The sequence below is a fragment of the Lepidochelys kempii genome, chromosome 12 (genome assembly GCF_965140265.1).
Source record: "Lepidochelys kempii isolate rLepKem1 chromosome 12, rLepKem1.hap2, whole genome shotgun sequence".
NCBI classification, from domain to species: Eukaryota; Metazoa; Chordata; order Testudines; family Cheloniidae; genus Lepidochelys; species Lepidochelys kempii.
The window spans coordinates 7,079,391-7,106,108 of record NC_133267.1 but is presented as its reverse complement, the minus strand read 5'-3'; the positions used below and the strand labels follow the sequence as shown (position 1 = coordinate 7,106,108).

Below are 26,718 nucleotides of genomic sequence, written 5' to 3'. Positions count from 1 at the left end.
CGCGGGCCGGGCGCGGGGGCGGGGACGGGGAGGGAGCGGAGCAGGCCGCGGCCCGGGGCCCGCCATGCCGTACGCCAACCAGCCCACGGTGCGCATCACCGAGCTCAGCGACGAGAACGTCAAGTTCATCATCGAGAACACGGACCTGGCGTGAGCGGGGGGCTCGGCGGATGGCTGGGCGGGGAGCGGGGAGCGGGGGGCTCGGCGGATGGCTGGGGGGGCTGCGGGGAGCGGGGGGCTCGGCGGATGGCTGGGGGGGCTGCGGGGAGCGGGGGGGCTATGGGGAGCGGGGGGCTCGGCGGATGGCTGGGGGGGCTGCGGGGAGCGGGGGGGCTATGGGGAGCGGGGGGCTCGGCGGATGGCTGGGGGGGCTGCGGGGAGCGGGGGGCTACGGGGAGTGGGGCACTCAGGGAATGGTTGGGGGGCTGCGGGGAGCAGGGGGGCTCAGGGAATGATTGGGGGGCTGCAGGGAGTAGGGGGCGGCTGCAGGGAATGGTTGGGGAGTTGCAGGGAGCGGGGGGGCTATGGGGAGTGGGGCACTCAGGGAATGGTTGGGCGGCTGCGGGGAGCAGGGGGGCTCAGGGAATGGTGGGGGGCTGCGGGGAGTGGGGGGGCGGCTGCAGGGAATGGTTGGGGAGTTGCAAGGAGTGGGGGGACTACAGGGAGGGGGGCTCAGGGAATGGTTGGGGGACTACAGGGAGTGGGGCACTCAGGGAATGGTGGGGGGGCTGTAGGGAGCAGGGGGGCTGCAGGGAGCAGGGGGGCTCAGGGAATGGTTGGGGGGCTGCGGGGAGCAGGGGGCTCAGGGAATGGTTGGGGGGCTGCAGGGAGCAGGGGGGCTCAGGGAATGGTTGGGCGGCTGCGGGGAGCAGGGGGCTCAGGGAATGGTTGGGGGGCTGCAGGGAGTGGGGGGGGCGGCTGCAGGGAATGGTTGGGGAGTTGCAGGGAGTGGGGGGGCTATGGGGAGTGGGGCACTCAGGGAATGGTTGGGCTGCGGGGAGCAGGGGGGCTTGGAATGGTGGGGGGCTATGGGGAGTGGGGCACTCGGAATGGTGGGGGGGTTGCAGGGAGCAGGGGGGCTTGGAATGATTGGGGGGCTGCAGGGAGCAGGGGGGCTACAGGGAGGGGGGCTCAGGGAATGGTTGGGGGGCTGCGGGGAGCAGGGGGGCTCAGGGAATGATTGGGGGGCTGCAGGGAGTAGGGGGCGGCTGCAGGGAATGGTTGGGGAGTTGCAGGGAGCGGGGGGGCTATGGGGAGTGGGGCACTCAGGGAATGGTTGGGCGGCTGCGGGGAGCAGGGGGGCTCAGGGAATGGTGGGGGGGCTGCGGGGAGTGGGGGGGCGGCTGCAGGGAATGGTTGGGGAGTTGCAGGGAGTGGGGGGACTACAGGGAGGGGGGCTCAGGGAATGGTTTCGGGACTACTGGGAGTGGGGCACTCAGGGAATGGTGGGGGGGCTGCAGGGAGCAGGGGGGCTGCAGGGAGCAGGGGGGCTCAGGGAATGGTTGGGGGGCTGCGGGGAGCAGGGGGCTCAGGGAATGGTTGGGGGGCTGCAGGGAGCAGGGGGGCTCAGGGAATGGTTGGGCGGCTGCGGGGAGCAGGGGGGCTCAGGGAATGGTTGGGGGGCTGCAGGGAGTGGGGGGGCGGCTGCAGGGAATGGTTGGGGAGTTGCAGGGAGTGGGGGGGCTATGGGGAGTGGGGCACTCAGGGAATGGTGGGGGGGTTGCAGGGAGCAGGGGGGCTTGGAATGATTGGGGGGCTGCAGGGAGCAGGGGGGCTACAGGGAGGGGGGCTCAGGGAATGGTTGGGGGGCTGCGGGGAGCAGGGGGGCTCAGGGAATGATTGGGGGGCTGCAGGGAGTAGGGGGCGGCTGCAGGGAATGGTTGGGGAGTTGCAGGGAGCGGGGGGGCTATGGGGAGTGGGGCACTCAGGGAATGGTTGGGCGGCTGCGGGGAGCAGGGGGGCTCAGGGAATGGTTGGGGGGCTGCGGGGAGTGGGGGGGCGGCTGCAGGGAATGGTTGGGGAGTTGCAAGGAGTGGGGGGACTACGGGGAGTGGGGCACTCAGGGAATGGTGGGGGGTTGCAGGGAGTGGGGGGCTCAGGGAATGGTTGGGGGCTGCGGGGAGCAGGGGGGCTCGAAATCATGGGGGGGTTGTGGGGAGTAGGGGGCTCAGGGAATGATTGGGGGGCTGCAGGGAGTGGGGGCAGCTGCGGGGAATGGTTGGGGAGCTGCAGGGAGCTGGGAGGAGCTCTGCTGCACAGAGTTGCCAGGCTCTTGGGGGGGGGCACACTCCTCCCTTGGGGAGGATCCTGCTCCCCTTGCCCCACAGCTGTGAGGGGCCTGGGCCACATCCCACACTTTGCCCCCCTCCATTCCTCCTGGGGCGAATAGGGCAAAGGGCTTCACTGCACCTTGAGGCTCCATCTCTTCTTCCTCTCCCCCCCCCATTCCCCTCACCGAGCTTTTCCCTGCCCACCTTCAAGCCTTGGGATCCTGTCCTCCCCTGGCTCTAAGATGCCTGAGGGGTGCCCCACTGGGTGGGAAAAGGAGACCCCCTAGTGCATGGTGCCCTCTTCCCCTCAGTGCGTTGCGGGGTGGTAGAATGGTGCCGGGGCACAGACTGGGCTGCTGGGGCCCTGGGGGCAGGTGATCAGGCTGAAGGACTGGTGGAGGCTGGGGGGGAACGCAACAAGGAGAAATGCCACCCACACTGGGATGATCCAGGCATCACAATTCCCACTCTCCAACTCCATAGATTGGCCCCGCTACTTTGGTCTTGACCTTTATGTCCCTTGGCTGGGGGAAGACAAATTTCTCCCCGTAAACAAACCCTGTCCCCCCCAGCTATCTATGTCCTGGCTCTAAAGGTTCGTTCACAAGTATGTTTCATCTTTACATTGTTGTGTTTAGCATGATCCTTGGCTAAGTATATTCAGGGCTCTGTGCACTCCTCATTTTTGCCACAGAATTGTACTCCAGAGTCTCTTTTCCTTTTAAAAAATAACATTTCTAGTTTTGTTTGTGAAAAATCCCTTAAAAACATGAACAAAATGTGACCCAAGCCCTTACTGTGTGCGTGAATCTGCAAACAGCCTGAAATCATACCCCTGAGAGGTGGGAACTGCCCTATTTATTTCAGTGGACCTGGTAATCCACAGTTCAGAATTTAAGTGTCAGCATTGTCTACCATTTGCTGCTGATTGTTTTAGCAGAAACAGAAAATGTGCTTATCCTACAAACCCAGACGACCTCCCAGGATCCCAAAAGGGCCAACTATCCTTACCTGGCTGCCAAAACCTCTAGCCTCTCTCCCCTCCAGATAAAGAAAAGTCTGTGGTAGGGTGAAAACATAGGGAAAAGGTAAAATAAATGGCCTCCACACATAAATAGGAGCTAGGATGCAGATTATATTTTCATATTGAATTTATTACTCTCCATTTTCAATTTAAAAATTAAACTAATCTTCAGCCAGCCACACTAGAGTCCCACGCAATCCAGGGACCTTGCGGCAGAATCGGGGCCAATGTTCTGCCGAGCACAAGGGGCCGTGACTGTATTACTGTGGACACTTTAGTTTATGGCATTGTGACCTCTGTAAGAATTTCACAGATAATCATTAGCAAGTCTTGCTTTTCCACTAGGGCCTCTCTCCTCAGCAGGAATTGCCAGTCATTAACCTGGGGGTGGCTTGTTATGGGGAGACTGTAGAGAGTATGATTGACCCTCTTATCATGAGTGGTCAGATCAGGGATAAAGGCTCAGGGCTCTGTTTATAGACTGCCCGCTATTAACGAAGGGCAGTAGCATTAGGAGCAGGGTGCTGAAAGCTGCAGAGAGCCCCATTGGGTTTACTCTATCAATAAAGCTTTGCTGGGGGAGCAAACAAATAGAGCTGTGGTTGAATGAGGAATGAAGAGGATCCAGGAAGCAGGTATTGGCCGGCTGCACTTTGGCCATGTCTGTTTGGAGCAAACCTTGTACCTTAAGACACTCGGGCCTGGTCTATGCGTAAAAGTTAAGTCAGTATAGCCCACGCCCCTTATCGGTGTAGCTATGCCAACCTAACTCTTAGTGTAGATGCAGGTAGGCCATCAAATACATCAACGTGACTACCATCGTTCAGAGAAGTGGCGGAGCTGTGTAGACCAGTGTTCCCTCCACAGTGTAGACCAGGGGCGGGCAAACTTTTTGGCCTGAGGGCCGCATCGGGTTTTTGAAATTGTGTGGAGGGCTGGTTAGGGGAGGGGGTCGTGCCCCTGCCCCCTTGGTCCCCTGGGACTCCTGCCCCATCCACACACCCCTGTCCCCTGACTGCCCCCGGACCCCCGCCGCCACATCCAACCCCTCTTCTCATTCCTGACTCCCCCGCCCCAGGACCCCTGCCCCATCCAACCACCCCTTCTCCCTGACCACCCCTGGAACCCCTGCCCCTGACTGTCCCCTGCCACCCCATCCAACCCCACCTCTCCTTCCTGAATGCACCCCCCCGGGACCCCTGCCTCATCCAACCACCCCTTCTCCCTGACTGCCCCCCACTGCACCATCCAACCCCCCTCCTTTCTGACTGCCCCCCCAGGACCCCTACCCCCATTCAACCCCCCTGTTCCCCGCCCTCTGACTGCCCGTCCCCTATCCACACCCCCGAACTCCCCTGCCCTCTATCCAACCCCCCTCTCCCTGCCCCCTTACCGCACTGCCTGGAGCACCAGTGGCCGGCGGCACTACAGCCATGCCACCCGGGTGGAGCCGGGCCATGCGGCCGCCACCCTGCAGCACAGAGCAACGGGTCAGGCCGGGCGCTCTGCAGCTGCGCCACCCCGAGCATGGTGCCGGCGGTGAGGTGAGGCTGTGGGGGAGGGGCTGGGGACTAGCCTCCCGGGCCAGGAGCTCAGGGGCCGGGCAGGAGGGTCCCGCGGGCCGTAGTTTGCCCACCTCTGGTGTAGACAGTACAGCCTCCCTCGGATACTATGATGGTGGATGTGGTATCGGACTAGAGAGAGAGAGAGACGCCCTGAATATCCCTGTCCTCATACTGAGCTCTCCTTTGTGTATAGTTCATGTTAGCTGAGGTCAGGGTAACTCCTCATGTCTGTCTCTCTCTCACATGGGATAAAATGCATTTTGAAATTCATTACTTGTGTTTCTCAGTGCTGGTTTTCTCCTCTGTTACAGGGTAGCGAATTCCATCCGAAGAGTGTTTATAGCTGAAGTTCCCATAATAGGTATTTTCTCCACCTTTAGTCTTGTCTTGTCTGTTCATGAAGAAGATCCCGTAGGGGTACATCTGCACAGCAGTTAAGAGGGGGATTCCTAGCTTGGGTGCACAGGCCTGTGCTAGGTCTGCTTGAGTGATCACACTGAAGATAGCAGCGGGGACACAGTGGCACAGGCCGTGGCTTGGGCTAGCTAGGTGCGTGCAGTCCCGTGCATCCTCTTGGGCAGCTAGCCTGGGTGGTCACCTGCGCTGCCGTGACCACACTGTGATTTTTAGCCCAGTAGCTCAAGCACGGCTAGAACGTGTACTACCTGAGCTGGGAATCGCCCACCAAACTGCCATGTAGGCATCTGCTGCCATTGTCACTGGTCCTTCGGTTCCCAGCCATCCTCTCACCTGTGCCAGACTTCCCTCTGCCCCTCGTCTTTGGGGAAAGGTATGCAAATGGTGTTAAGGTTCCTGAGCCTTTAACATTTAGTTAGTCATTAGGTTTTGCGCATGGGAGCTAAGACCATCTAAACTTTTCAGCCTCTCTGAAACCATGTATCATCCTGGGGGTACATGCCCCAGGAACTCAGTGTCTTTCCGCCTCCAAGAGATTTCATTACTTGTTTCTGTTCTGTTTACAGCCATAGACTGGGTCCAGATAGATGCTAACTCCTCTGTGCTCCATGACGAGTTCATTGCACACAGATTGGGTGAGTAACCAACATCTTAAAGAAAGGAGGAAAATTATTCTGGACCTAAGTATGTCTAGAATGTATTGTAGGGAACAATCCTAGAATCATAGGGCTGAAAGGGACCTCATGAGGTCATTTAGTCCAGCCCCTTGTGCAGAGGCAGGGCCAAGTAAACCTAGACCATCCCTGACAAGTGTTTGTGAGCCTGTTCTTAAAAACTTCCTTTGGTAACCTATTCCAGTCCTTAGGCTTTCTAACTAGAAGGATAGTTAATATTTAATCTAAATCTCCCTTGCTGCAAACTGAGCTGATTACATCTTATCCTACCCTCCGTAGTTATGGAGAACAGTAGATTGCCATCTTCTTAATAACAGTCCTTGACATATTGGAAGACTTATGTCCCCCACCCCCTTAGTCTTCTCTTGACTGATCATGCCCAGTTCTTTCAACCTCTCCTCACAGGTCAGGTTTTCTAAACCTGTTTTTTCATTGTTGTTGCTCTTGTCTGGACCCACTCCAATTTGTCCATAACGTTCTTGAAGTGTAGAGCCCCAAACTGGACACAGTGCTGAGCAGAGTGGAGCCGTTACCTCCCATGTCTCGCATCCAATTCTCTGTGAATACATCCCCGTATGACATTTGTCTTTTTTGCAGCAGCACCATACTGTTGACTCATTCATGATCTACTGACAGGTTTCAGAGTAGCAGCCGGGTTAGTCTGTATCCGCAAAAAGAAGAGGAGGTCTTGTGGCACCTTAGAGACTAACAAATTTATTTGAGCATAAGCTGAAGTGAGCTGTAGCTCACGAAAGCTTATGCTCAAATAAATTTGTTAGTCTCTAAGGTGCCACAAGTCCTCCTGTTCATGATCTACTATAACCCCCAGATCCTTTTGTGCAGTACTGCTGCCTAGCCAGTTAGCCCCCATTTTGTGTTTGTGCATTTGATTTTTTCCTCCTGCATGCAGAGCACTGCACTGATCTGTGTTGAATTTCTCATGGTGATTTCAGTGCAGATCTCCAATTTATGAAGATCATTCTGAATTCTAATCCTGTCTCCCAAAGTACTTGCAACAAGCAGATTTTATAAGTATGCTCTCTGCTCCATTAAAGACATGAATGAAAATATTGACTAGTACTGGACCCAGGACAAACACCCAGGGGGCCCCTCCATCCCCTTGATAGGTCCTCCCAGTTTGACATTGAACCATTGATAACTATTCTGAGTACAGTCTTTCAACCAGTCATGCACCCATCTTACAGCAATTTTATCTACACTGTATTTTACACTCTTACACTGGCCCACAAGATGTGTGGAAACTGACCCTATTGGTCTTTTCTGTCTCTAACTGCTGATGGGACCTTCTGTGATGGTGAGATGCCAGGAGCTTTGTCCCTCTCTGATGGTCCCACCTGGAGGGATGTTAGGTCCCTTGGTATCACTTAGACGTATTTCATGGTGTTTTCTGCACTCTCCCTAACTATCATCTCTCCTCAGGTCTGATCCCACTCACCAGCGATGACATTGTGGATAAGCTGCAGTACTCCAGGGTGAGTTCAGAGATATGCCAATCTCTCGTTGAGAGGGCTGTGGGGGGAGAATGGCCTGATCTGACATGGGATGCTATACATTCTCATTGGCAGAGAATAGTGGTCCTGACCTGTTTCTTACCCCCTCTCCCTAGGATTGTACATGTGATGAGTTCTGTCCAGAGTGTTCTGTGGAGTTTACCCTTGATGTCCGGTGCAATGAAGACCAGACTCGTCACGTGACATCCCGTGATCTCATCTCCAACAACCCCCGGGTCATACCGGTCAGTATAAGATCAAGTCAGTCAGTAAGGTCTCTTCCCTACCCTTTTCTCTAAGGCTCCTGTTTGATAGATATGACATCCTTACATTTTAGGCATCCTAGCTAGGCATTCTGTCTGTCTTCCCCTCCACAGTCCAAGTATGCACTCTTAGATCATCCATCGCCAAGTTCTTCCTAGACAGCCTCAGTGTTACATCACCTAGACTTGTGTTCTAAATCATGATGGCTGGGGGGCTCTTTGGAAGAGCTCTCAGAACCTTCAAAGGCCTGGCAGAAATTCTGCTGCCTGCAAGTTTGCTTGTTGGCCCTCAGCAGTGCTAGGTGGCAGCGGTATCTCAAATGAGGCATCGGAGCAGGATGTTAAGAGAGCCCCAGGAGAATGGATTCAAAGGGATTTGGTGGGGCAAGTCTTTAAAATACCGCTAAATCAGGGATACCTAGCCACAGGTGAGTAGTCTGAAGGCTGCCCCTCGTTTTCGCAAAGTGGAGCAGATCGCAGATGGTTTTCTTTTTAAAAAATACTGTGCTGAACATTCCTTGGAGTAGCCAGACCACTTTGATTATGGTGGGGCCCTGCGTGCTGGGTCTGTTATCTGCAGGCCAAGCCTCCATATTAAAGATAGAGCCGCTCTGTGCAGCGGCATGGAACCACAGGGGTCACATTCAGCCCACAGACTGCACCACTCGGTCACCCTATAATATGGAAACACTGGTTGGAAAGATGTATAGGCTGGCTCTTCCTCCCTATACAATCACGAACCCAGGTGTGTGGGGCTCGAAGGGACCAAGAGAAGTCAGCTAATCAACCCCCCTGTGCTGAGGCAGGACCAAGTAAACCTAGACCAACCCTGACAGGTTTTTGTCCAACCTGTCCTAAATATCCTCCAACGATGGGAGCTTCACAACCTCCTTTGGAAGCCAATTCAAGAGTTTCAACTATCCCTATAGTTAGAAAGTTTTTCCTGAGATCTAGGTTAGATATTCCTTGCTACAGATTAAGTCCATTATTTCTTGTCCTGCCTTCAATAATTCGCTACGGGCTAAGTCTGTTTGCAATGACGGTCCTCTTAGTTTAGTGGGTGAGCCAGGGTTCAAAGTCAGGAGAAAGGGGTTGGTCCCCCCAGTGACCTCATCTGTGGCTCATTCTGTGCAGGTGACTTCCCGGAGCAGAGACAATGACCCCAATGACTACGTGGAGCAGGATGGTAAGTGAGTCACTGTATAAAAGAGCTGCAGAGAGAAATAGATTTTCCTCTTGGGCTCTTTGCCCCACACCCCAAATTACTAGTCAGTTAACCCTGGGGCACTTGCAGATGTGGTGCTGACAGCCAAAGCTGGCACTGTGGAAATGCCAGTGTGCACAGGGTTAACTTTTTGCTCCAGTAAACAGATGTGACCCCTGCATTTACTGCTACTTCGGAGTTAGAGTGTTTGGGAGGTAAAGGAGATCATCTCTCTTTCTGTTATAACTGGATGTTACAGCAAAGATGCAAAACCAGCTTTTCCTCATCTGCTGTGGTCTAAGGGCCAAATCATGCCCTCATCCACATGTACAGCTCCCATTTTTCCATCAGTGGGAGTTGCATGGCTGATATCAGGGAATGAATAAGCCCTTCTAAGACTGTAAATGAGCTCTGCTTTCTAAGGAAATTTCCCTATGCACGAATAGTTCCCCACTCACTCATCACTCAAATGCAAGCATGCTACCATGCGAGGATTTCTCCTTTGCAGCCACTCTCCCACCCCGATTTGACTCAGTGTTTGTGCTTCTCAGACATCCTCATTGTCAAGTTACGGAAAGGCCAAGAGCTGAGATTGCGAGCCTATGCCAAGAAGGGGTTTGGCAAGGAGCATGCCAAGTGGAACCCTACAGCAGGAGTAGCCTTTGAGTATGATCCAGACAATGCGTTGAGGCACACAGTCTACCCCAAGCCGGAGGAATGGTATGTTCTGGGTTGCAAATAGCATTGGTTGAGTGGCACGTGTGATCACAACCAAGAGAAAATATTCTGTATTCAGTACAAGAGACTACATTAATGCAACACTAACTGAGAAATTAAAACCACAAGTTATGAGATTACTTAAAGTTAGGGTTCCCATAGCATCTGTATTGTTCCTCCAGTAAAGGTGGTCATCTGGGTGGTTAATGCTATTTTCAGCTTGAGATATTCCTGTAGTATTAGGCATGGGTGATCCTTACTTTGACAGCCTTAGTGTCTCCCATTCTAAATATTCTTAGTCAAACGTGTTCACTACAAACTCAATTTAATTTCCTTTCACATCATTTCCAATAGCTGGTCGAGTTCTAACCCCAGAAGTAATTTGTTAGAATTTGGTAAGCAACTGAAAATAGGGGGTTTGGAATGAAAATGCCACCTCGCCCTTAGGCAGAGCAACTCCTGTGTGTGTGCATTTGAGTGTATTTGACTATAACAGTGGTTCCCAGTTATTTTCTTGGAGCTTCCCATGGTGTGAATTGGGCAATCCTCCCCCCCTTCCCCCCTCCCCCCTCCCCCCCACACCTCTCTCCTGGTTCTAACGCCATGTGCTGACACAGTTGCTGCTGTCTCTCCATTTTTCTGTTGCTTTTATCTTAGTATTCCACGCCCCCCCCCCCATATTCTTTGCCGACATTTTCCCCTGCTCCCCTTCCTGACGCCCTCCTACATACCCCCACACCAGAAGGCTACCTGCTCCTGCATGGTGAGGAGTGACCATTGGGGCCATCCAAGGCGCAGCTGAGTGCCAGGGGAGCAGAGAAGAGGCACTTGAGCTGGCAGGCTGCTGCCGGCAGCCCTGTACTTGTAAGCTGCCCCCATGGATGCGCAGGGAAGATTGGGTGGCTTTTAATGAGACGTCTGTTAGTTCACTTGCAAACATGGTAGCTTGTTTGCAGCCTGAGTGTCGGAGGCAGGAGGTGGAGCTGGGTCCTTTCCCCATCCTCTTTGATTCTCTCCTGTGCCAAGCCCTGAACTAGCCTGGCATGCCCTTCTCCAACAGCGGGCCTGTCCCTCGGTTGGGAAACACGCATACGTCTTTAGCTAAGATCAAGTATAGCAGTGGTTCTCAACCAGGGGTATGTGTACTCCTGGGGGTATGCAGAGATCTTCCAGGGGATACGTCAGCTCATCTAGAGATTTGCCTAGTTTTACAACAGGCTACATAAAAAGCACTAGCGAAGTCAGTACCAACTAAAATTTCATACAGACAGTGAATTGGCTATACTGCACATTGAAATGTAAGTACAGTAGTTATATTCCAATTGATTTTATAATAGTAAAAATAAAAGAAAGTAATTTTTCAGTAGTCGCGTGCTATGACACTTGTATTTTTATGTCTGATTTTGTGAGCAAGTAGATTCATAGATATTTAGGTCAGAAGGGACCATTATGATCATCTAATCTGACCTCCTGCACAATGCAGGCCACAGAATTTCACCCACCACTCCTGCAAAAAACCTCACACCTATATCTGTGCTATTGAAGTCCTCAAATCGTAGTTTAAAGACTTCAAGGAGCAGAGAATCCTCCAGCAAGTGACCTGTGCCCATGCTACAGAGGAAGGCGAAAAACCTCCAGGGCCTCTTCCAGTCTGCCCTGGAGGAAAATTCCTTCCCGACCCCAAATATGGCAATCAGCTAAACTCTGAGCATATGGGCAAGATTCATCAGCCAGATACTACAGAAAATTCTTTCCTGGGTAACTCGGATCCCACCCCATCTAATATCCCATCACAGGCCATTGGGCCTATTTACCATGAATATTTAATTACCAAAACCATGTTATCCCATCATACCATCTCCTCCATAAACTTATCGAGTTTAATCTTAAAGCCAGATAGATCTTTTGCCCCCACTGCTTCCCTTGGAAAGCTATTCCAAAACTTCACTCCTCTGATGGTTAGAAACCTTCGTCTAATTTCTAGTCTAAATTTCCTGGTGGCCAGTTTATATCCATTTGTTCTTGTGTCCACATTGGTACTGAGCTTAAATAATGCCTCTCCCTCTCCGGTATTTATCCCTCTGATATATTTATAGAGAGGAATCATATCTCCCCTCAACCTTCTTTTAGTTAAGCTAAACAAGCCAAGCTCCTTGAGTCTCCTTTCATAAGACAAGTTTTCCATTCCTCGGATCATCCTAGTAGCCCTTCTCTGTACCTATTCCAGTTTGAATTCATCCTTCTTAAACATGGAAAACCAGAACTGCACTCAGTATTCCAGCTGAGGTCTCACCAATGACTTGTATAACGGTTCTAAAACCTCCTTATCCCTACTGGAAATACCTCTCCTGATGCATCCCAAGACTGCATTAGCTTTTTTCACGGCCATATCACATTGGTGGCTCATAGTCATCCTATGATCAACCAATACTCCAAGGTCCTTTTCCTCCTCCGTTACTTCTAATTGATGCGTCCCTAGTTTATAACTAAAATTCTTGTTATTAATTCCTAAATGCATGACCTTACACTTCTCACTATTAAATTTCATCCTATTACTATTACTCCAGTTTACAAGGTCATCCAGATCTCCTGTAGGGTATCCCTGTCCTTCTCTAAATTGGCAATGCCTCCCAGCTTTGTATCATCCGCAGACTTTATTAGCACACTCCCACTTTTTGTGCCAAGGTCAGTAATAAAAAGATTAAATAAGACTGGTCCCAAAACAGATCCTTGAGGAACTCCACTGGTAACCTCCCTCCAGCCTGATAGTTCACCTTTCAGTAGGACCCGTTGTAGTCTCCCCTTTAACCAATTCCTTATCCACCTTTCAATTTTCCTATTGATCCCCATCTTATCCAATTTAACTAATAATTCCCCATGTGGCACGGTATCAAATGCCTTACTAAAATCTAGGTAAATTAGATCCACTGCGTTTCCTTTGTCTAAAAAATCTGTTACTTTCTCAAAGAAGGAGATCAGGTTGGTTTGGCACGATCTACCTTTTGTAAAACCATGTTGTATTTTGTCCCATTTACCATTGACTTCAATGTCATTAACTACCTTCTCCTTCAAAATTTTTTCCAAGACCTTGCATACTACAGATGTCAAACTAACAGGCCTATAATTACCCGGATCACTTTTTTTCCCTTTCTTAAAAATAGGAACTATGTTAGAATTCTCCAATCATACGGTACAACCCCTGAGTTTACAGATTCATTAAAAATTCTTGCTAATGGGCTTGCAATTTCATGTGCCAATTCCTTTAATATTTTTGGATGAAGATTATCTGGGCCCCCCGATTTAGTCCCATTAAGCTGTTTGAGTTTCGCTTCTACCTCAAATATGGTAATGTCTACCTCCATATCCTCATTCCCATTTGTCATGCTACCATTATCCCTAAGATCCTCTTTAGTCTTATTAAAGACTGAGGCAAAGTATTTGTTTAGATATTGGGCCATGCCTAGATTATCCTTGACCTCCACTCCATCCTCAGTGTTTAGCGGTCCCACTTCTTCTTTCTTTGTTCTTATTTATATGGCTATAGAACCTTTTACTATTGGTTTTAATTCCCTTTGCAAGGTCCAACTCTACCTGACTTTTAGCCTGTCTCACTTTATCCCTACATGTTCTGACCTCAGTAAGGTAGCTTTCCTTGCCGATCCCTCCCTTCCTCCACTCCCTGTATGCTTTCTGCTTTTTCTTTATCACCTCTCTGAGATGCTTGCTCATCCAGCTTGGTCTACAACTCCTGCCTATGAATTTTTTCCCCTTTCTTGGGATGCAGGCTTCTGATAGCTTCTGCAGCTTTGATTTAAAATAATCCCAGGCCTCCTCTACCTTTAGATCTATAAATTCTTCAGTCCAATATACTTCCCTAACTAATTTCCTTAATTTTTGAAAGTCAGCCCTTTTGAAATCAAAAATCCTAGTTGCAGATTTATTTTGTTAATCCTTCCGTTCAGTTTGAACTGAATTAGCTCATGATCACTTGAGTAGTTTTGAAGTGAGGTGAAACTTGGGGATACGCAAGACACATCAGACTTCTGAAAGGGGTACAGTCGTGCTGGCTAATGTCTGTTGGCAGACTGTATCGTGCTTTGGCCATTGGACTCTTCCATCTCTGTAATCTTAAATACACGAATGCCATCCTCCTGCCCCAGTTCATTCATATGCTGAATGTTGGCCACTCGTGGGACCAAACTGCTGCCTAGGGTGAGAAGGAGCCAGTGGGGAGGTGGGTTCCAGCACTAACCTTAATTGCTGTATTTGATCCTAGGCCAAAGAGCGAATACTCCGAAATTGACGAGGATGAGGCCCAGGCTCCCTATGATCCCAATGGAAAGCCAGAGCGGTAAGGAGCAGTGCATGGGGAAGGAGGACATTTCCCAACGCCACCTGGAAGCGCCTCAGCCCATTGTCTGGGCCTTTAGCGGTGGGGTTCAGTGACTTTGCAGAACGATTTGCCAGCCTCAGGAGCTGGTGTTTCCTGGGGAGTAGGTTGGGGCCCATTGGTGGCGCAGTGAAATGGGAACCAGGACTGGCTGGCTGCTCCCTCCAAGAGAACTTGCCCTATCAGAGAATGGGAATCCATTCAGTGGGGCAGTGCAGGACTCAGGGTGCCTCTCCTCTCAGATAAGAGTGCTTCTTCCACGCTGCAGCTGGTTGGGACCACCAAGCTTTGGGGCTCATGACAAATCACTGCATGGTCTCCAAGAGGGGGCAAACCAGCAGAGGTTTGTTGAGGGCTCTCATCTCCTGGGGGAGGAGGAGTATCACTGCAGTAATCCCCTTCAGACCACAAGCCTGTCCCAGGTAGAACAACAAACACAGTAGCTCCAGGTAACAAAGTAAACACACTAGTCCTGCCCCAGGCCTACCTTCCCACAGAGAGGCTCCAGTGTGTGGTTGTATCCTGGTCCTCAGCTGGGCTGTCTTTCAGGAGCTAGCGCAAGAAATCTGCCTCTTTCCTAACCTCCTCTGAGCTGACTCTCCTTTTAACTGCCCCCTCCATGTCTGACTGCTCCTGCAGAGAGGGCAGGGCAGGGCAGGGCAGATTAAGCCTACAGAAGCTCATTAACCCTTCCCCAGACAGGGCGGGGTGCACGAAGCCTCATTTACACTGTGCTGGGTTATACACATCTAATGGCTGACCCTGATGTCATCAAAGGCTTGCTGGGGAGTTGTGTGAGTGGTACAGAGATGTCTCATTCCTGACATTTGTTCCTCTTGCACTGGCTTCTCTGCACTGGCACGTGCGTACCATGCTGCATCTTTGTCTACAATGAATATGTTCGAAGCTGGGCAGGTGAGCTGAGATTCTGGGACATACTGGTATCCCCATTTCCAGTGCTGAAATGACTGTTAACAATTTGTATTGCAGTAGTGGCCAAAGCGGCCACCCAGTCAGATCCAAGCCCGTTGTGCTCGGCGCTGCGTGATGGGTTGCATGGCAATTGTGAGCAGAGACAGAAATTCCTCGAGAAAGCTTTCTGAGCAATATGCAGTAGCCTGTAAACTTACAAACCGTCATTTTGGATCTACGGCTGCTGGTGGAAAGATGGGTGGAAAGGAGGGGCTAACGAGGTTCCCAGGAGCTGGGAATGAGATCTCCTTGCAGTGAAATACAATAGGGTGGAAACACATTGCAGAGAGAAATTTCCAGTTCTTTGCATTCCTGTATAAGAATTTTAATTTCCTCCAATACCCTCAGGTTTTATTACAACGTGGAGTCCTGCGGCTCCCTGCGGCCGGAGACCATCGTTCTATCGGCACTGTCCGGTCTGAAGAAGAAACTGAGCGACCTCCAAACCCAGCTAAGTCACGAGATCCAGAGTGATGTCCTGACTATAAACTGAGCCCTGCCCCTTCCTGCAGAATCTCCCGTTGTGACCAAGTCTCACTGATGTGCCACACTGTTCATGGAGCCACCTGCTTTTTACCTGGGGTGCGGCTAATCGGAGCCAAGTGAACATGGAGCCCTGCTCCCTGCGTGCTGAACCTTCAGTCTCAGCGCCTTCAGGCCTTTCTGGCACTGAACTGGTGGGAATGTGATGTGTATTGAGACGGCTTCCAATCAGTCGCCCTTCAGAGCATGAAAGCTGCTCTGGGGGAGCAGGGGTGAGATTTCCAGAATAGTGCGGGGATGCTCCCAGCTGTCGCCAGTGAGACCCAGGTGTGGTATATTATTATTGTTGTGTGGGGATGTGAATCTGTGTAAACGACCCTAGCTCTTGCCTGTTGACACTGGACTCTGGCCATCGGTCGGCTGGGCTTTGGAAGCATGTATCTCAGCTCAGTTACACAACCATATCCTGTTTGTTACCATGCTGAATAAAGCCTTTTTCCTATGTTCAGCCATCCCAGAAAGCTTGTCTGAGGCTGCAGGAGGAGGGTCCCAGCCATCCGTTCTCTCCTCCAGACATGCACGGAATGAGGTCTGCTTTGCAGGGCTGGCTGCTCTTTGCTTTTTGCTGCTCCAGACATTCTCTCCTACAGAAACCAGCCCCCAGCCCTGGCACTTGTATATAGTGTGGCATCTGTGGCTAAGGTGAGTCTGTCTGAAGCTGGGCCGGGGAGCTGAGGTGCTGCAGAAGGCAGTGCTCCAAGAGGGACCCTATGTGCCAAGGAGGCTTAGCTGGATTTAGACGCCTCGGGGGTACTCTGTATGGGGAACAGGGTAGCTGGGTGCCTGTCACTGATAACCCCTCTGATTCAGTCAGCGTCAGACCTGTACAGTGCCGGGAGTTCAGCACCTATCAAACCGTCACCGCAATTGCGGTGGCTGAAATTCCCCCAGACACTCTTGGCCTCCCCCCCACCACTATCACCCAGCAGGACTTTAAAGATGAGCTCCTAAAGAAATGCCAATAGCTTTCTGTGGGCAGCCTGGAGCGAGAGAGTGATCTGGGTTCGTAATTACTCCAGTCACGGAGGAGGGGCATTCCCAGTGCAGCATCCATGATAAATGGAGAAGGAAAAAAGGCAGAGAGCAACTTGCTCTGGTCACACCACAAATGTGTGGTGCAGGGGTCTTGGCTGGGCAACACTGCCTCCATGTCCAGGGCTGAAATGTAGCTTTCCCCTGATGCTTTGCTGCTTCTGATCTGCTGTGGCATGCCCTGGATAACCAAGTCATGGTGGGGGATACTTAGGAGCTGTTTGCCCAGTATAGTGGGGTGTGGGGAGTTCTGGACCCAGCCTGTAGGGTTCAGAGCCTACAAGGTGCTTGAAAATCCATCCATTGCCTTAACCATGCTGGGATTCCGCTCCTTTCCTTGCTTGCGAACAGCCCAGCCTGGGCGCTTGCCAGACTGTTCGATGAAGTGAGCTCCTAACGGGTTTAGGAACACAAGTACCGACACCTTTCTGTGGGACTTGTGTTCTTGAGTCCCTCAAGTACTTCTGAAAACTTCCCCATGGTGTCTGTTCTGAAGAGCCATGAGGACCTCAGCCGGTTTTGGAGAGAGCATGGCTTTGCAGGCCGCAGAACACCTGGGAGCAGTATTCACCCTGTTTGGGTCAGGCTGGGGAGGGGCTGAGAATCACTCCAGTGGTGGACAGAGGATTACAGAGCTCCTTTTTCTTTAACCTTTATGTGCAGATCACTCAATCTGGAAAAGACACACACACACACACACCCCATACTGCTTTAAAGCTTCATTGAAGCTCCCGTGAAATAGCCTGTGTAATGACCCTTTACACACTGCAGCCTTGGATCTAATTCAGTCTTGAGCATTTCAGATGTTCGGAAGCCTTCCCTGATAATCAGGACCTTTGTCTTCACTGCACCATTATCACTCTGTATCCCTTGCACCCTGTACCGTGTTTGGAGTTAGTAGGCAAACAAGAAGGGTGAGTAAAGTTTATTGATTGAGCAGTTCCTTTAAAAAACACAACATTTTTGGCAATAACTGCTATGTCCTGTCTTGCCTGGCTTAACGCATCTGTGCATCAAATTCCTGAGGCAGCCTAGCTCCTGCTAGAGCTTTCACCTGTCCCAGCATTTAGCAGCTCCATGCCTCCAAACCTCAGGGCAGGACCTGTCATCATGGGATGGCCCAGCACTTGGGCTCCAGCCTTACAAACCCTTTTCAAAGTTGACAGTGTCTCTGCAGCGATGTTTTAAAGGCATGGGGCCAGAGACTCAGCTGGTACAACTCTGTGTACTTCCATTAGAACCACAGCTGAGGACTTGGTCCGCTCCTGTAGCCTGAACCAAAGCATTTTACCCTAGTGCCTAAAACAAAAGTGAATAGCCAGGGCACCCAGATAGGTGTTTAGGCTAGGAAATGACAGCAGCTTACACCTCATCTGTGAGGCTGTACATCCATTAAGCTCCTCTGATCCACAGAGTTATGTGGTCTAGACTTGAACCTGGCTGGTTCCTGTCACTCCAGATAAGTGTTGTGGGGAAAGGGCACTGAATTTAGTGGGCCTTGCAACAGGGCAGTTTGGACAGTCGCTGGTCTTGTGTGCCAGGACTTCTCCAGCAGATCTGTCTGAAAGGTCTTCATCGTCTTACACATCACCTACACACACACACACACAACCAGAAAACAAGAGTATTTACAGGTGATAGTCCACAGGGTCTCCCCATCCCCAAGAGACAGTACCTTATTCTTTAAAAACAAACCAACCAACCCAAAGTGAGGAAACCCCAATGTTGGTACTGCAATAAAAAGATAGCCCTTCTGAAAGGTATTCAATAAATAGCAGAACTAGAAAATCAATTGCTTTGATTTGATTTCAGCATATTAAAACCAACTTCCACCTGCCCAGGGGTTCACTAATTATTCTCAGGAAGTGACCCACGGGGGGAGGGAAGAGCTACAAAGGAGATTGAAAAGGGCCTGGGGCTGCACACCAACCCTCTGGCAGCATTGGCTCCTTGAGACTGCGGGGCATCTAGTGGAAATGAAACCTGGGTCCCCCACCATCAGCTAGAAGCACAATGTCCCTTACAAGGAGGAAGCAGGGAAGAGGTTGTGTGACCAACTGATTGTCTCTGGCTAGCCTCCTGTCAATGGGCTTTGCTGCAGGTGAGAGCACCCCAGAGGAAACGGGAGCCATGGGCCGACCCAGGAGGTAAAAGAAAGGGAACTTCTCAAAACGGATGCATCCCAACAAGGCTGGCTCTGCCAAACAGGTAGATTGGGCAGGTTGCTACCATAGCTTAGAGGCAACGAAGTATTTAGTGGCTGTGTATTAAGGGTGGGAGGGGTGTAGCCCTACCAGCCTGTGCTAAAACGAGGCAGCCCTGTATATACCCCATCCCTTGCAACTAAACTGCCGTGATCTGGAGAGAAGGGCTTGGTTTGGAAGGGAAATCCATGCTTCAGCCACGTAGCTGCTAGAATCTGAACCGAGGAGACACAGCTAATGGAGCGAAACCCCGCTCAGCCGGTCCCCAGCCCACTGAGAACACCGCCCTCCGGAAGCTGGGGGAGTTTGTGCAGAAGTCACAGTTCGGAAAGAAAACCAGTTTCTCCTGAGATGTCAGAAAGTTCCATGGTGTGTGTTCTAGTATCTTCAAGAAGTGCAAAGTGAGCGTAGACTCGCAAGTCCCCATTCCTCCCTCTCCAAGGGAAAGCGCTACTGTATTCAGGAGGGAGCATCCATTTGCAACCTATGGGACCCTCCGGCCCTAAAGGAACAGGCCGGATTGGCAGCAGCCTCTCAAAAACGTTCACTTCAGTTGCCCTGCTTCGAGTATCACTTCATTGTTCCCACCGGCTGCCAACAATAACCGCAACCCGTCGGCCACTTGAGAAAACTCAGTCCTTCCACTCTTGAGCCTTGCTGAGGGGATCCTGGGGAATTTCCCTTCTCAGCAGAGGTGGTGGGGCGTCTGCTCCAACTGGGGCTGGGTTTCCCTCACGATGCCACCCTAAGAAAAAAAGAAAGATCCATCCACCCAAGAATTAAAAATCTCTGGTGTCTCATCTTCCCAGTGTCTGTTCAGTGGCTAAAAAACTTGCATTCGTGTGAGAAGGAAAGTCTCTTAATATAGAATATGTATAAGCAATAGATATTTAAAATCGTTTAACAACATAGAGCTAGACATCATCTTCCCTATCGTAAGCTCCTCATGCTTAATCTAGCATGGCCAGGGCTAGAGTTTGGGGCCATCTCCAGCCTCCTTCCCAGCACAGGGGACCCAGTCTCACACTCTCTCCCTGCAGGCAGGAGCTCTGATAACTTCTCCAAAGAGAGGGGAGGGTTCCCAGAACTTCAGCACCCTCAGGAAAGGAGGGGAGCGGGGCACTGGAAAACAAATGTCTCCTGCACTTAACGCGCCCTTTCTCCAGCATGCCCTGGCCCCTGGGCAGGGCTGGGGGCTCTCTCCACTCAGAGCACGGTCACTGAGAAGCAGACTTGGACTCTTTGCTGTCGCTCTTGCCGCTTTTTGCAGGCTTTGGCTTCAGTAAGATGAACCTGTTCAGGAGGTCTGTGTCCGAGCTGGCCTGGGCTCCGGAGTATACTTCACCTGCGGACAAAGCAGAATTTTGTATTGTTTCCTGGTCCTCATAGTACTGAAAGGTGAAGGAACCGCAATCATGTCCTTCAGTGCCTCCTGCTGGGACTGGGCTATTAGGGAGCTGCCACAGCCAGTGCTCCTGCAGGAATCTCTACACCACCCCCTGCTGGAAGGGGCTGGGACTGGCGTAGCAGCGAGCTCCTGCACAGCAGCCCACTGGCTTCAGGGACGAGAAGCTGGGATGGGAAGCACAGAAAGTTTCACTAGCCCTATACAAAGCCTATGGAGCAGCAAACCAGCCCCTTCAGTAGAGGCGGGTAGAGAAGCTCCTGGCTGGAATGATCCCACGGCGCACAGGAGGAATTCTGGAGACACTCACCGGCATAGCTGGAGGACTCGGCCATGTTCTGTGAGCCGGTGATGTGGTGCCAGTAGGCGCTCCGGGGCAGCATGGTGGTGGGCGTGCAGGGATAGGAGTAGTGCTCTGTGCCCTTGTTCAGCAGCTGGAGCAGAGAGACAGAAAGTGGTGGGGACTATTTTAAACATCAGCCAGGACAATCCAGTTGCTTTCAGCTCCACCAAGTTAAATACAATTATTGTCTGGCCAAGGCGGCATGAGCGGTCAGGCCTGAGAACCCTCTGACAGCAGCCACTGGAGACAGCGGATTCTGACCTCTGTCATGTGATGAGGCATCGTCTTTCGTAACCCCATATGTGGCGGGTGACTGGGATCAGGAAAGATCCACTTCTCCATGTGTCGCCTTTGTCACTTGGGCTCAGAAACCTTGGGCAAAACAATGGAGCGCACAAAGCCCCTTGGATCTCTCAGCGTGGAAGGCAACACGGCCGAGAATTGGAATGAGAGCTGCAGCACTCCCAGATTCTCCTGGGAACAAGTGGCATTGCAAAGAAAGGGGGAAATCCTCCATGGGGCCGGCCCAGGAGCACTGGAGGGCTATAACACGGGCTAGTGGGAGCACATGGCTAGACAAAGTCACGCAGCATCCCTTGGGAAAGGCGCCTTGTCCTTACAAGGAGTGCAGTCAGCCCACTGACCTTCCTGTTACAACGAAACGAAGCCATGGGAATTTGAAGAGTTTGCAGATGGACTAATTAGAGACTCAGTTACGTCTGCTGTAATGGATAACGAGGTTCAAAGAAGGTTACAGCAAGGAATGGACTATATTTACAGAGGACTGGGGAGACTATTCCAAGAACAAGCAGCGAGAGAACTGAAAAGCAGCTGATTAAAAAGGCAGAGCAAGGCTCCCGTAAGGCAAGGGTTAATTCCGTAGGGCCCATCACCTACTTTACTTCATGAAAGCTGCTAAACCCGGTCAGCCAATCAGGTCCCTCATTTTGGCTAGACTTTCATAGCAGCCGCCTGTTTTTGTGAATGGAGATGTCCCCTCCCGTTGGGAAAGAGCCCATGGACTGTACCAATCTCATGGGGCGGGGGGGAAATGGATGGACTGTTTTTCTTATTGAAAAATGAAATATAAGCCAACATGCGAGTGCTTTTTAACCTGTTCACAGAGCTTCCTTTTCCTTTCTAGGCTTTTCTGCGGTGCTTGTCACTTTGGTATCTGACAGAGCTGCTCGTGTCTGGTACTAGGAAGTGGTTTTGCTCCCTGGCTGGGTTTTACCTGCGGTTTGTGGAGCTGTGCTGGGTATTAGCCAGTCAGCTCCTAAGAGTTCCCTGTAGTTCCAAACAGAGGAGACAGGGAAGCGGCCCTGGAAAGACGTTTAAGCACTGCGCATTGCAACGTGCACATCGGGAAAAGAAAACGACAGTCCTCACCGTGGTCCCGAGCCATCACAGGACATGAATAAAAATGTTAAGCATTTGGTTTCGTTTCAGTGACTTCATGCTTAGTGCTTTGCTGGACCAGGGCCTATACTCACCCTCATGTATTTGTGATCTCTAGGTGCACTGATCATGTGCAGTGATCTACATCAGTAGTTTTCAAATTGTGGGTCGCAGCAGCTCTGGTCAGCACCGCCGACTGGGCCATTAAAAGCCCCGGCGGCGGTGCTGGCCGGCTAAGACAGGCTAGTCCCTGTCTGTTCTGACACCACGCTGGGACTCGGAAGTGGCCAGCAGCAGGTCTGGCTCCTAGGTGGGGGGACCACGGGGCTCCGCGGGCTGCCCCCACCTTGAACACTGGCGAGAGCCACGCAACTCCACCTAGGAGCCAGACTTGCTGTTGGCCGCTTCTGGGGTGCAGTGCCAGGACAGGCAGGAAGCCTGCCTTAGTACCCCCGCTGCACTGCTGACCACGAGCTGACCAAGGTAAGCCCACGCCCCAACCCCGTGCCCCAATCCCCAGCCCTGAGCCCCCCCCAAACCCAGAGCCCCTTCCTGCAGCCAAGCCCCTCATCCCCAGCCCCACCCCAGAGCCTGCACCCCCAGCCCAGAGCCCCTCCTGCACCCCAAGCATCTGCCCCAGCCCTGAGCCCCCCCAACTCAGAGCCCCCTCCTGCACCCCAAAGCTCTTCCCCAGAGCCTGCACCCCTCCTGCACCCAAACTCCCTGCCCCAGCCCAGAGCCCCCTCCCACACCCTGAACCCTTCATTCCCAGCCCCACCCTGCAGCCCTCACCCCTGCACCCCAACCCTCTGTCCCAGCCCAGAGGCGCCTCCCACACTCCAAACCCCTCATCCCCAGCTCCGTTGGGTCGTGGGAATCAACAATTTTCTTCAGCTGGATCACCAGAACAAAAAGTTTGAAAACCACTGATCTACATAGCACGCACAAGGTAAGGTAATGTTACAGGGGGACCCTTCACCTTCTTTATTATCCAAGCTTTGTGCACTGAATGTGTAGCTAGTCACATGATCGACTAACTAATGTATGGGTGCTAGATTAGATTTGAAGTTATAGGTTTAAGGGGTAAAGAGTAAGTAGGACCACACGACAGGGATGTAGGACTGATGAGTGTGTGTATTAAGTATATAAGATAAGGCGGTCCTGCAAGGCCTACAAGCTTTAGGTCTGTAAGAGAGGTGGCTTGGCCATAGAAGCCTCAGGCCTGAAACAGGCTGACAGAACGAGCTGAGCCAGGGAGAATGCTGGAAAGTGTAAGATTACAGGACGAGATGTTCTGGAAAACATGCCACAGTGTACCAGGTGATACGGCAAAAAGCCGGAGAGCAACATTTCAGGGAATTCTGTACAGTAATAACCTCAAGTTGCTATGGTAACTCACTGACATAGATGTTAATGAGAAGACGGGGAACTAAGTGGGTAGCCTATGAGAAATGGAGCATCCTAAAATTCATGGGGCGTGGAAGTGCAAATAAGGAAAAGGGGGTGAAACTCCTGCGTATGCAGGAGTGTAGTAGGCATACAAGAAACTCAGGATAACAGGTGTTGCCTAATCTAAGTGGGCAGAGAAGCCCGTCCAGAAACACCGAACGAGATGGCCACCTGCCTGTTCATCTCACCCATATCGGTGTTTCCGTGGGGAGGAGAGTATGAAATCATGAATGCTGGCTAGCTTAGGGTTTCTCTCTCCTCCCTGGGTGCGTTTCAGTGTTTGTGGCTTTGTACATCTGCTTAATAAAATCCTTGCTAACTTGTCAGCATATTACTTGGGGGTCACCCTTCCTCGTGTGTGCCAAGCGTCTCCAATTCTAGTGATCTTCCCAAGAGTGAGTCTCACCCGGCTAATTCTGACACGATTGTCATTCAGGAGCTCGAACCCGTGGCAAAGGTCACTGTGGGCTGAGATACCACTGTGATACCAAGCCATCCGTGTTATAAAGGCTGCAAAGCTGTATATTTCTACTGAACAACGGGCTCTGCTAACATGACTCCCCATCCCACGCCCGGATTTCCTCCCCCATACGCTGCTGTGCTCGGGGAGCTGGTTCACTAAGGGGCCCCAGGCCCAGATACTCACCCTGACGTTCTTCTCCATCTCCAGCAGGACCCTCTTGTGCTGTTCTGCGATAGCCAGGGTGGCGCTGTGCACCCGCTGGTAAATCTGCTCTCCCTCCTGGGTCTGGAAGGTGTAGAGCCCTTCCCCTGCGTCACACATCCTGCTGAGCGAGAGGATAACAATGTACAGCGTCACCCGGAGGATGGGGTTCTCCCACGGCACGCAGACAGGCTGTGCATGCTACCCCCCTACACACACTGACTAAGAGAAGGCACACCCCATGCACGCTGGCCGCCTCTCACACGCTCCCCCCCCCACACACTACTCCTACACCTCACACACGTGCATGCTATGCACACATGCCCCCAGCTTGCACATCCTGTGCATTCACACTCACACGCCTCCGGCCCCTCATCCCGCCCCGCCCCCCTGCAAACGTTATTTAGGCTGCTGCAGCAGTTTCACTGAAGGGCACTCCGCCAAAAGCAACGCCGACTCGGGTTGGTTTAACAAAATGACGTGGCTACGTCCTGGCACGGGGTTACAGTGTAGGCCTTAGCCTACGGGAGCAACACTGGTTTCGCTCTGTGGACCCAAAGGAGCCGGTTTTCTACAGCATCTGAAACGAGTTTCCGTGGGGCAGCCTTTTACGGCACACTCAGCCAGCAACAGATATCCCTCCGCCTCCTACACCAACAGGACATGCAAGAACCAATAGGCTCCCTGCTTCCAGTGAGAAAACTAGACGCCAGTAATTCAACAGGGAATGAAGTCCTTCCCCACCTTTACAAATAAATAAATAAATCGCCAAACAGATTTCAGTTCAACTTTGGTAAAAATACACGAAAACGGGAAGTGGTCGAAATTATTTTAAAATTTTTGCAGGATTTTTTCTCCCCCTTTTTGCTGTCTTTTTTTCTGGCTCTAATAAAAAGCTACTAAAATGCTCAGTTGTCAAGAGTATTTTTATGGCACCCGTCACCTGGGAATAGCCGTGCCCATAATTACTGACTACTCCATACTAAGCCATCTGCTTGGACTGGCGAGGTTGCTTTTGGCGTTTCACATTGGACAAAAGTTACCAGGTGGGGTGCTGAGAGTCAGATCCTGGTATTTACTCCTCTCTCACCCAGAACATAGAACCGGGAGTGATGCGAGAGGCACCACAGTGTGGGAACATCAAAGCCAAGTTTCCATCGGTCAGTTCCCCCCATTGCTCCTCAAGATGGGCAGCTTGAGTCTAGCAGAAGCAGGCTTTGAATGCACAAGACCAGCTTCCCCATCCTAAGCCAGGCTCTTGGGCCAGAGCAGATACTGATTTGGCATGTCCGGCTAGAAACACGGTGGGTCTGATTTCCAGAGGGGCACAGCCTTCCAGCTCTTGTTCAGCTGGGGAAGTAGATGCCTAGCACTAGTGGAAGCCAGGCCTACATTTCCAACGGTAGCTAGTGATTTGGGGTTCCCAGTTTGCGACACCTTAAAGGGGCCTGTTTTTCAGAGATGGGAGGATCAGCATTTTCTGAAAATCAGGTCCCTCTATGGCAGTGGTCCCCAAACTTTTTACCTCACACCGCCTCTTACTCCTGTCCGCATCCGTCTGTCCCTCCCCCCTTCCCCTGGAGCGGGGATGTGGCTCCTACAGGGCAGGACGTGAACAGGGGTAAAGGGGCCAAGGCTGGAGTCTGCAGCCACGGCGGGGAGTGGGACCCTAGGTGCGGGGCTGGGGTCAGGAGCAGAGCTGGGTGGCGCTCCCTCCCCGCCTCCCGTGGGGGCTGGCCCAGACCCCAGCTGCGCCCCCCTTAACATTCCTCTGCACCCCCCTAGGAGAACACACCCCACAGTTTGGGGACCTCTGCTCTATGGCTTCTCAGGTTGGCCCTCCCCATAGTCACAGCCCCTTAGCGAGATTCTCGTTCCCCAGGTACCTCTGATCCCTAAAGCCCAGAGAAATCCTGATCTGGTGACCCCCTTTTTAAACTAGTCCTATAACATTGAAGCCAATTTTACCAACTGGCCCACAAAACTCCGTTCAGCCGTCGGCCCCCTGTGTGCTCTGGGCTGACGCAATACCACAGCTGATGGGTACTGGTGTAAGTCTCCAAATTAATAATCCGTTCCCTCTCAGTTCCAAGGAATTGGGATCCACCCATGCTAGGGGACTAAGCGAGGTGCCCTGGAATAGCGCGGTCTTATTCACAAAGCGGATGGGATGTTCCCCGAAGAATCACTGCCAGATTCTGCTGCCAAAGAAATAAGCAGCTTTTTTCTTGCAGGTGCCAGTTCAAAAGCTCCAGGGCAGGGCAGACTGGAGAGGATGAGGGTTTTTCTCTCTCTGTAAAAGCCATGTGGTGAGTCAGCGGATGGGAAGGTCGAGTATGAAAGGAAAGCTCATGTTTCTTTCCTCTCTAGCAGGTAATTATCTGGAGTCCCTAATATAGTCAGGCCTGGCTGAGGCAAGTCATTTTGCAAACAAAGTTGGCACAAATCTTCAAGGGGGAGGAACGTGGGTGGTCAGGCAACTGCGCTTAGACGTCCGGAGACCCTGGTTCAAATCCTGCCACAAGCTGGAATTGACCAGCATTCTTGTCACTGGTCCCTAATGCAAAAACCACCACTGCGGGATTCATTCTCCTTCCCGTTCCGGAGAGGCCCACGGCTGGAACCGAGGTGCATCGGCAGAGCAGTGTGCGGGAATCCTAGCCCAGTGCCCGA

At 51.9% G+C, this 26,718-nt stretch overlaps 2 protein-coding genes across 3 annotated transcripts in view; one reads left to right on the top strand and one right to left on the bottom strand.

Moving 5' to 3' along the window:
• Nucleotides 1-14: 14 nt before the first annotated feature.
• Nucleotides 15-15,998, top strand: POLR2C (RNA polymerase II subunit C). Its single transcript, XM_073307419.1, has 9 exons — nucleotides 15-150; nucleotides 5,171-5,220; nucleotides 5,843-5,911; nucleotides 7,391-7,443; nucleotides 7,578-7,706; nucleotides 8,859-8,910; nucleotides 9,480-9,648; nucleotides 13,922-13,996; nucleotides 15,356-15,998. Exons 1-9 carry the CDS (start codon nucleotides 65-67, stop codon nucleotides 15,498-15,500), a joined length of 828 nt encoding a protein of 275 aa, XP_073163520.1. The 5' UTR covers nucleotides 15-64; the 3' UTR covers nucleotides 15,501-15,998.
• Nucleotides 15,999-17,465: 1,467 nt separating this feature from the next.
• Nucleotides 17,466-26,718, bottom strand: part of DOK4 (docking protein 4) — a 41,779-nt gene continuing 32,526 nt past the window's right edge. Inside the window, exons 7-9 of one of the 2 annotated variants that reach the window (XM_073307417.1) lie at nucleotides 24,028-24,169; nucleotides 20,502-20,625; nucleotides 17,466-20,131 (exon numbers count right to left, since the gene is read on the bottom strand). In XM_073307417.1, coding sequence (XP_073163518.1) covers nucleotides 20,004-20,131; nucleotides 20,502-20,625; nucleotides 24,028-24,169 — 394 coding nt within the window. In that variant the 3' untranslated portion in view covers nucleotides 17,466-20,003. The remainder of the gene's footprint in view (nucleotides 20,132-20,501; nucleotides 20,626-24,027; nucleotides 24,170-26,718) is intronic. The other variant, XM_073307418.1, reaches the window with a different exon arrangement.

Coding starts and splice junctions, on each gene's coding strand:
- POLR2C (XM_073307419.1), top strand. CDS start 65: ATGCCGTACGCCAACCAGCCCACGGTGCGCATCACCGAGCTCAGCGAC. Junction 5,221..5,842: donor AGCTGAAGTTCCCATAATAG/GTATTTTCTCCA, acceptor TTCTGTTTACAG/CCATAGACTGGGTCCAGATA. Junction 13,997..15,355: donor CCCAATGGAAAGCCAGAGCG/GTAAGGAGCAGT, acceptor CAATACCCTCAG/GTTTTATTACAACGTGGAGT.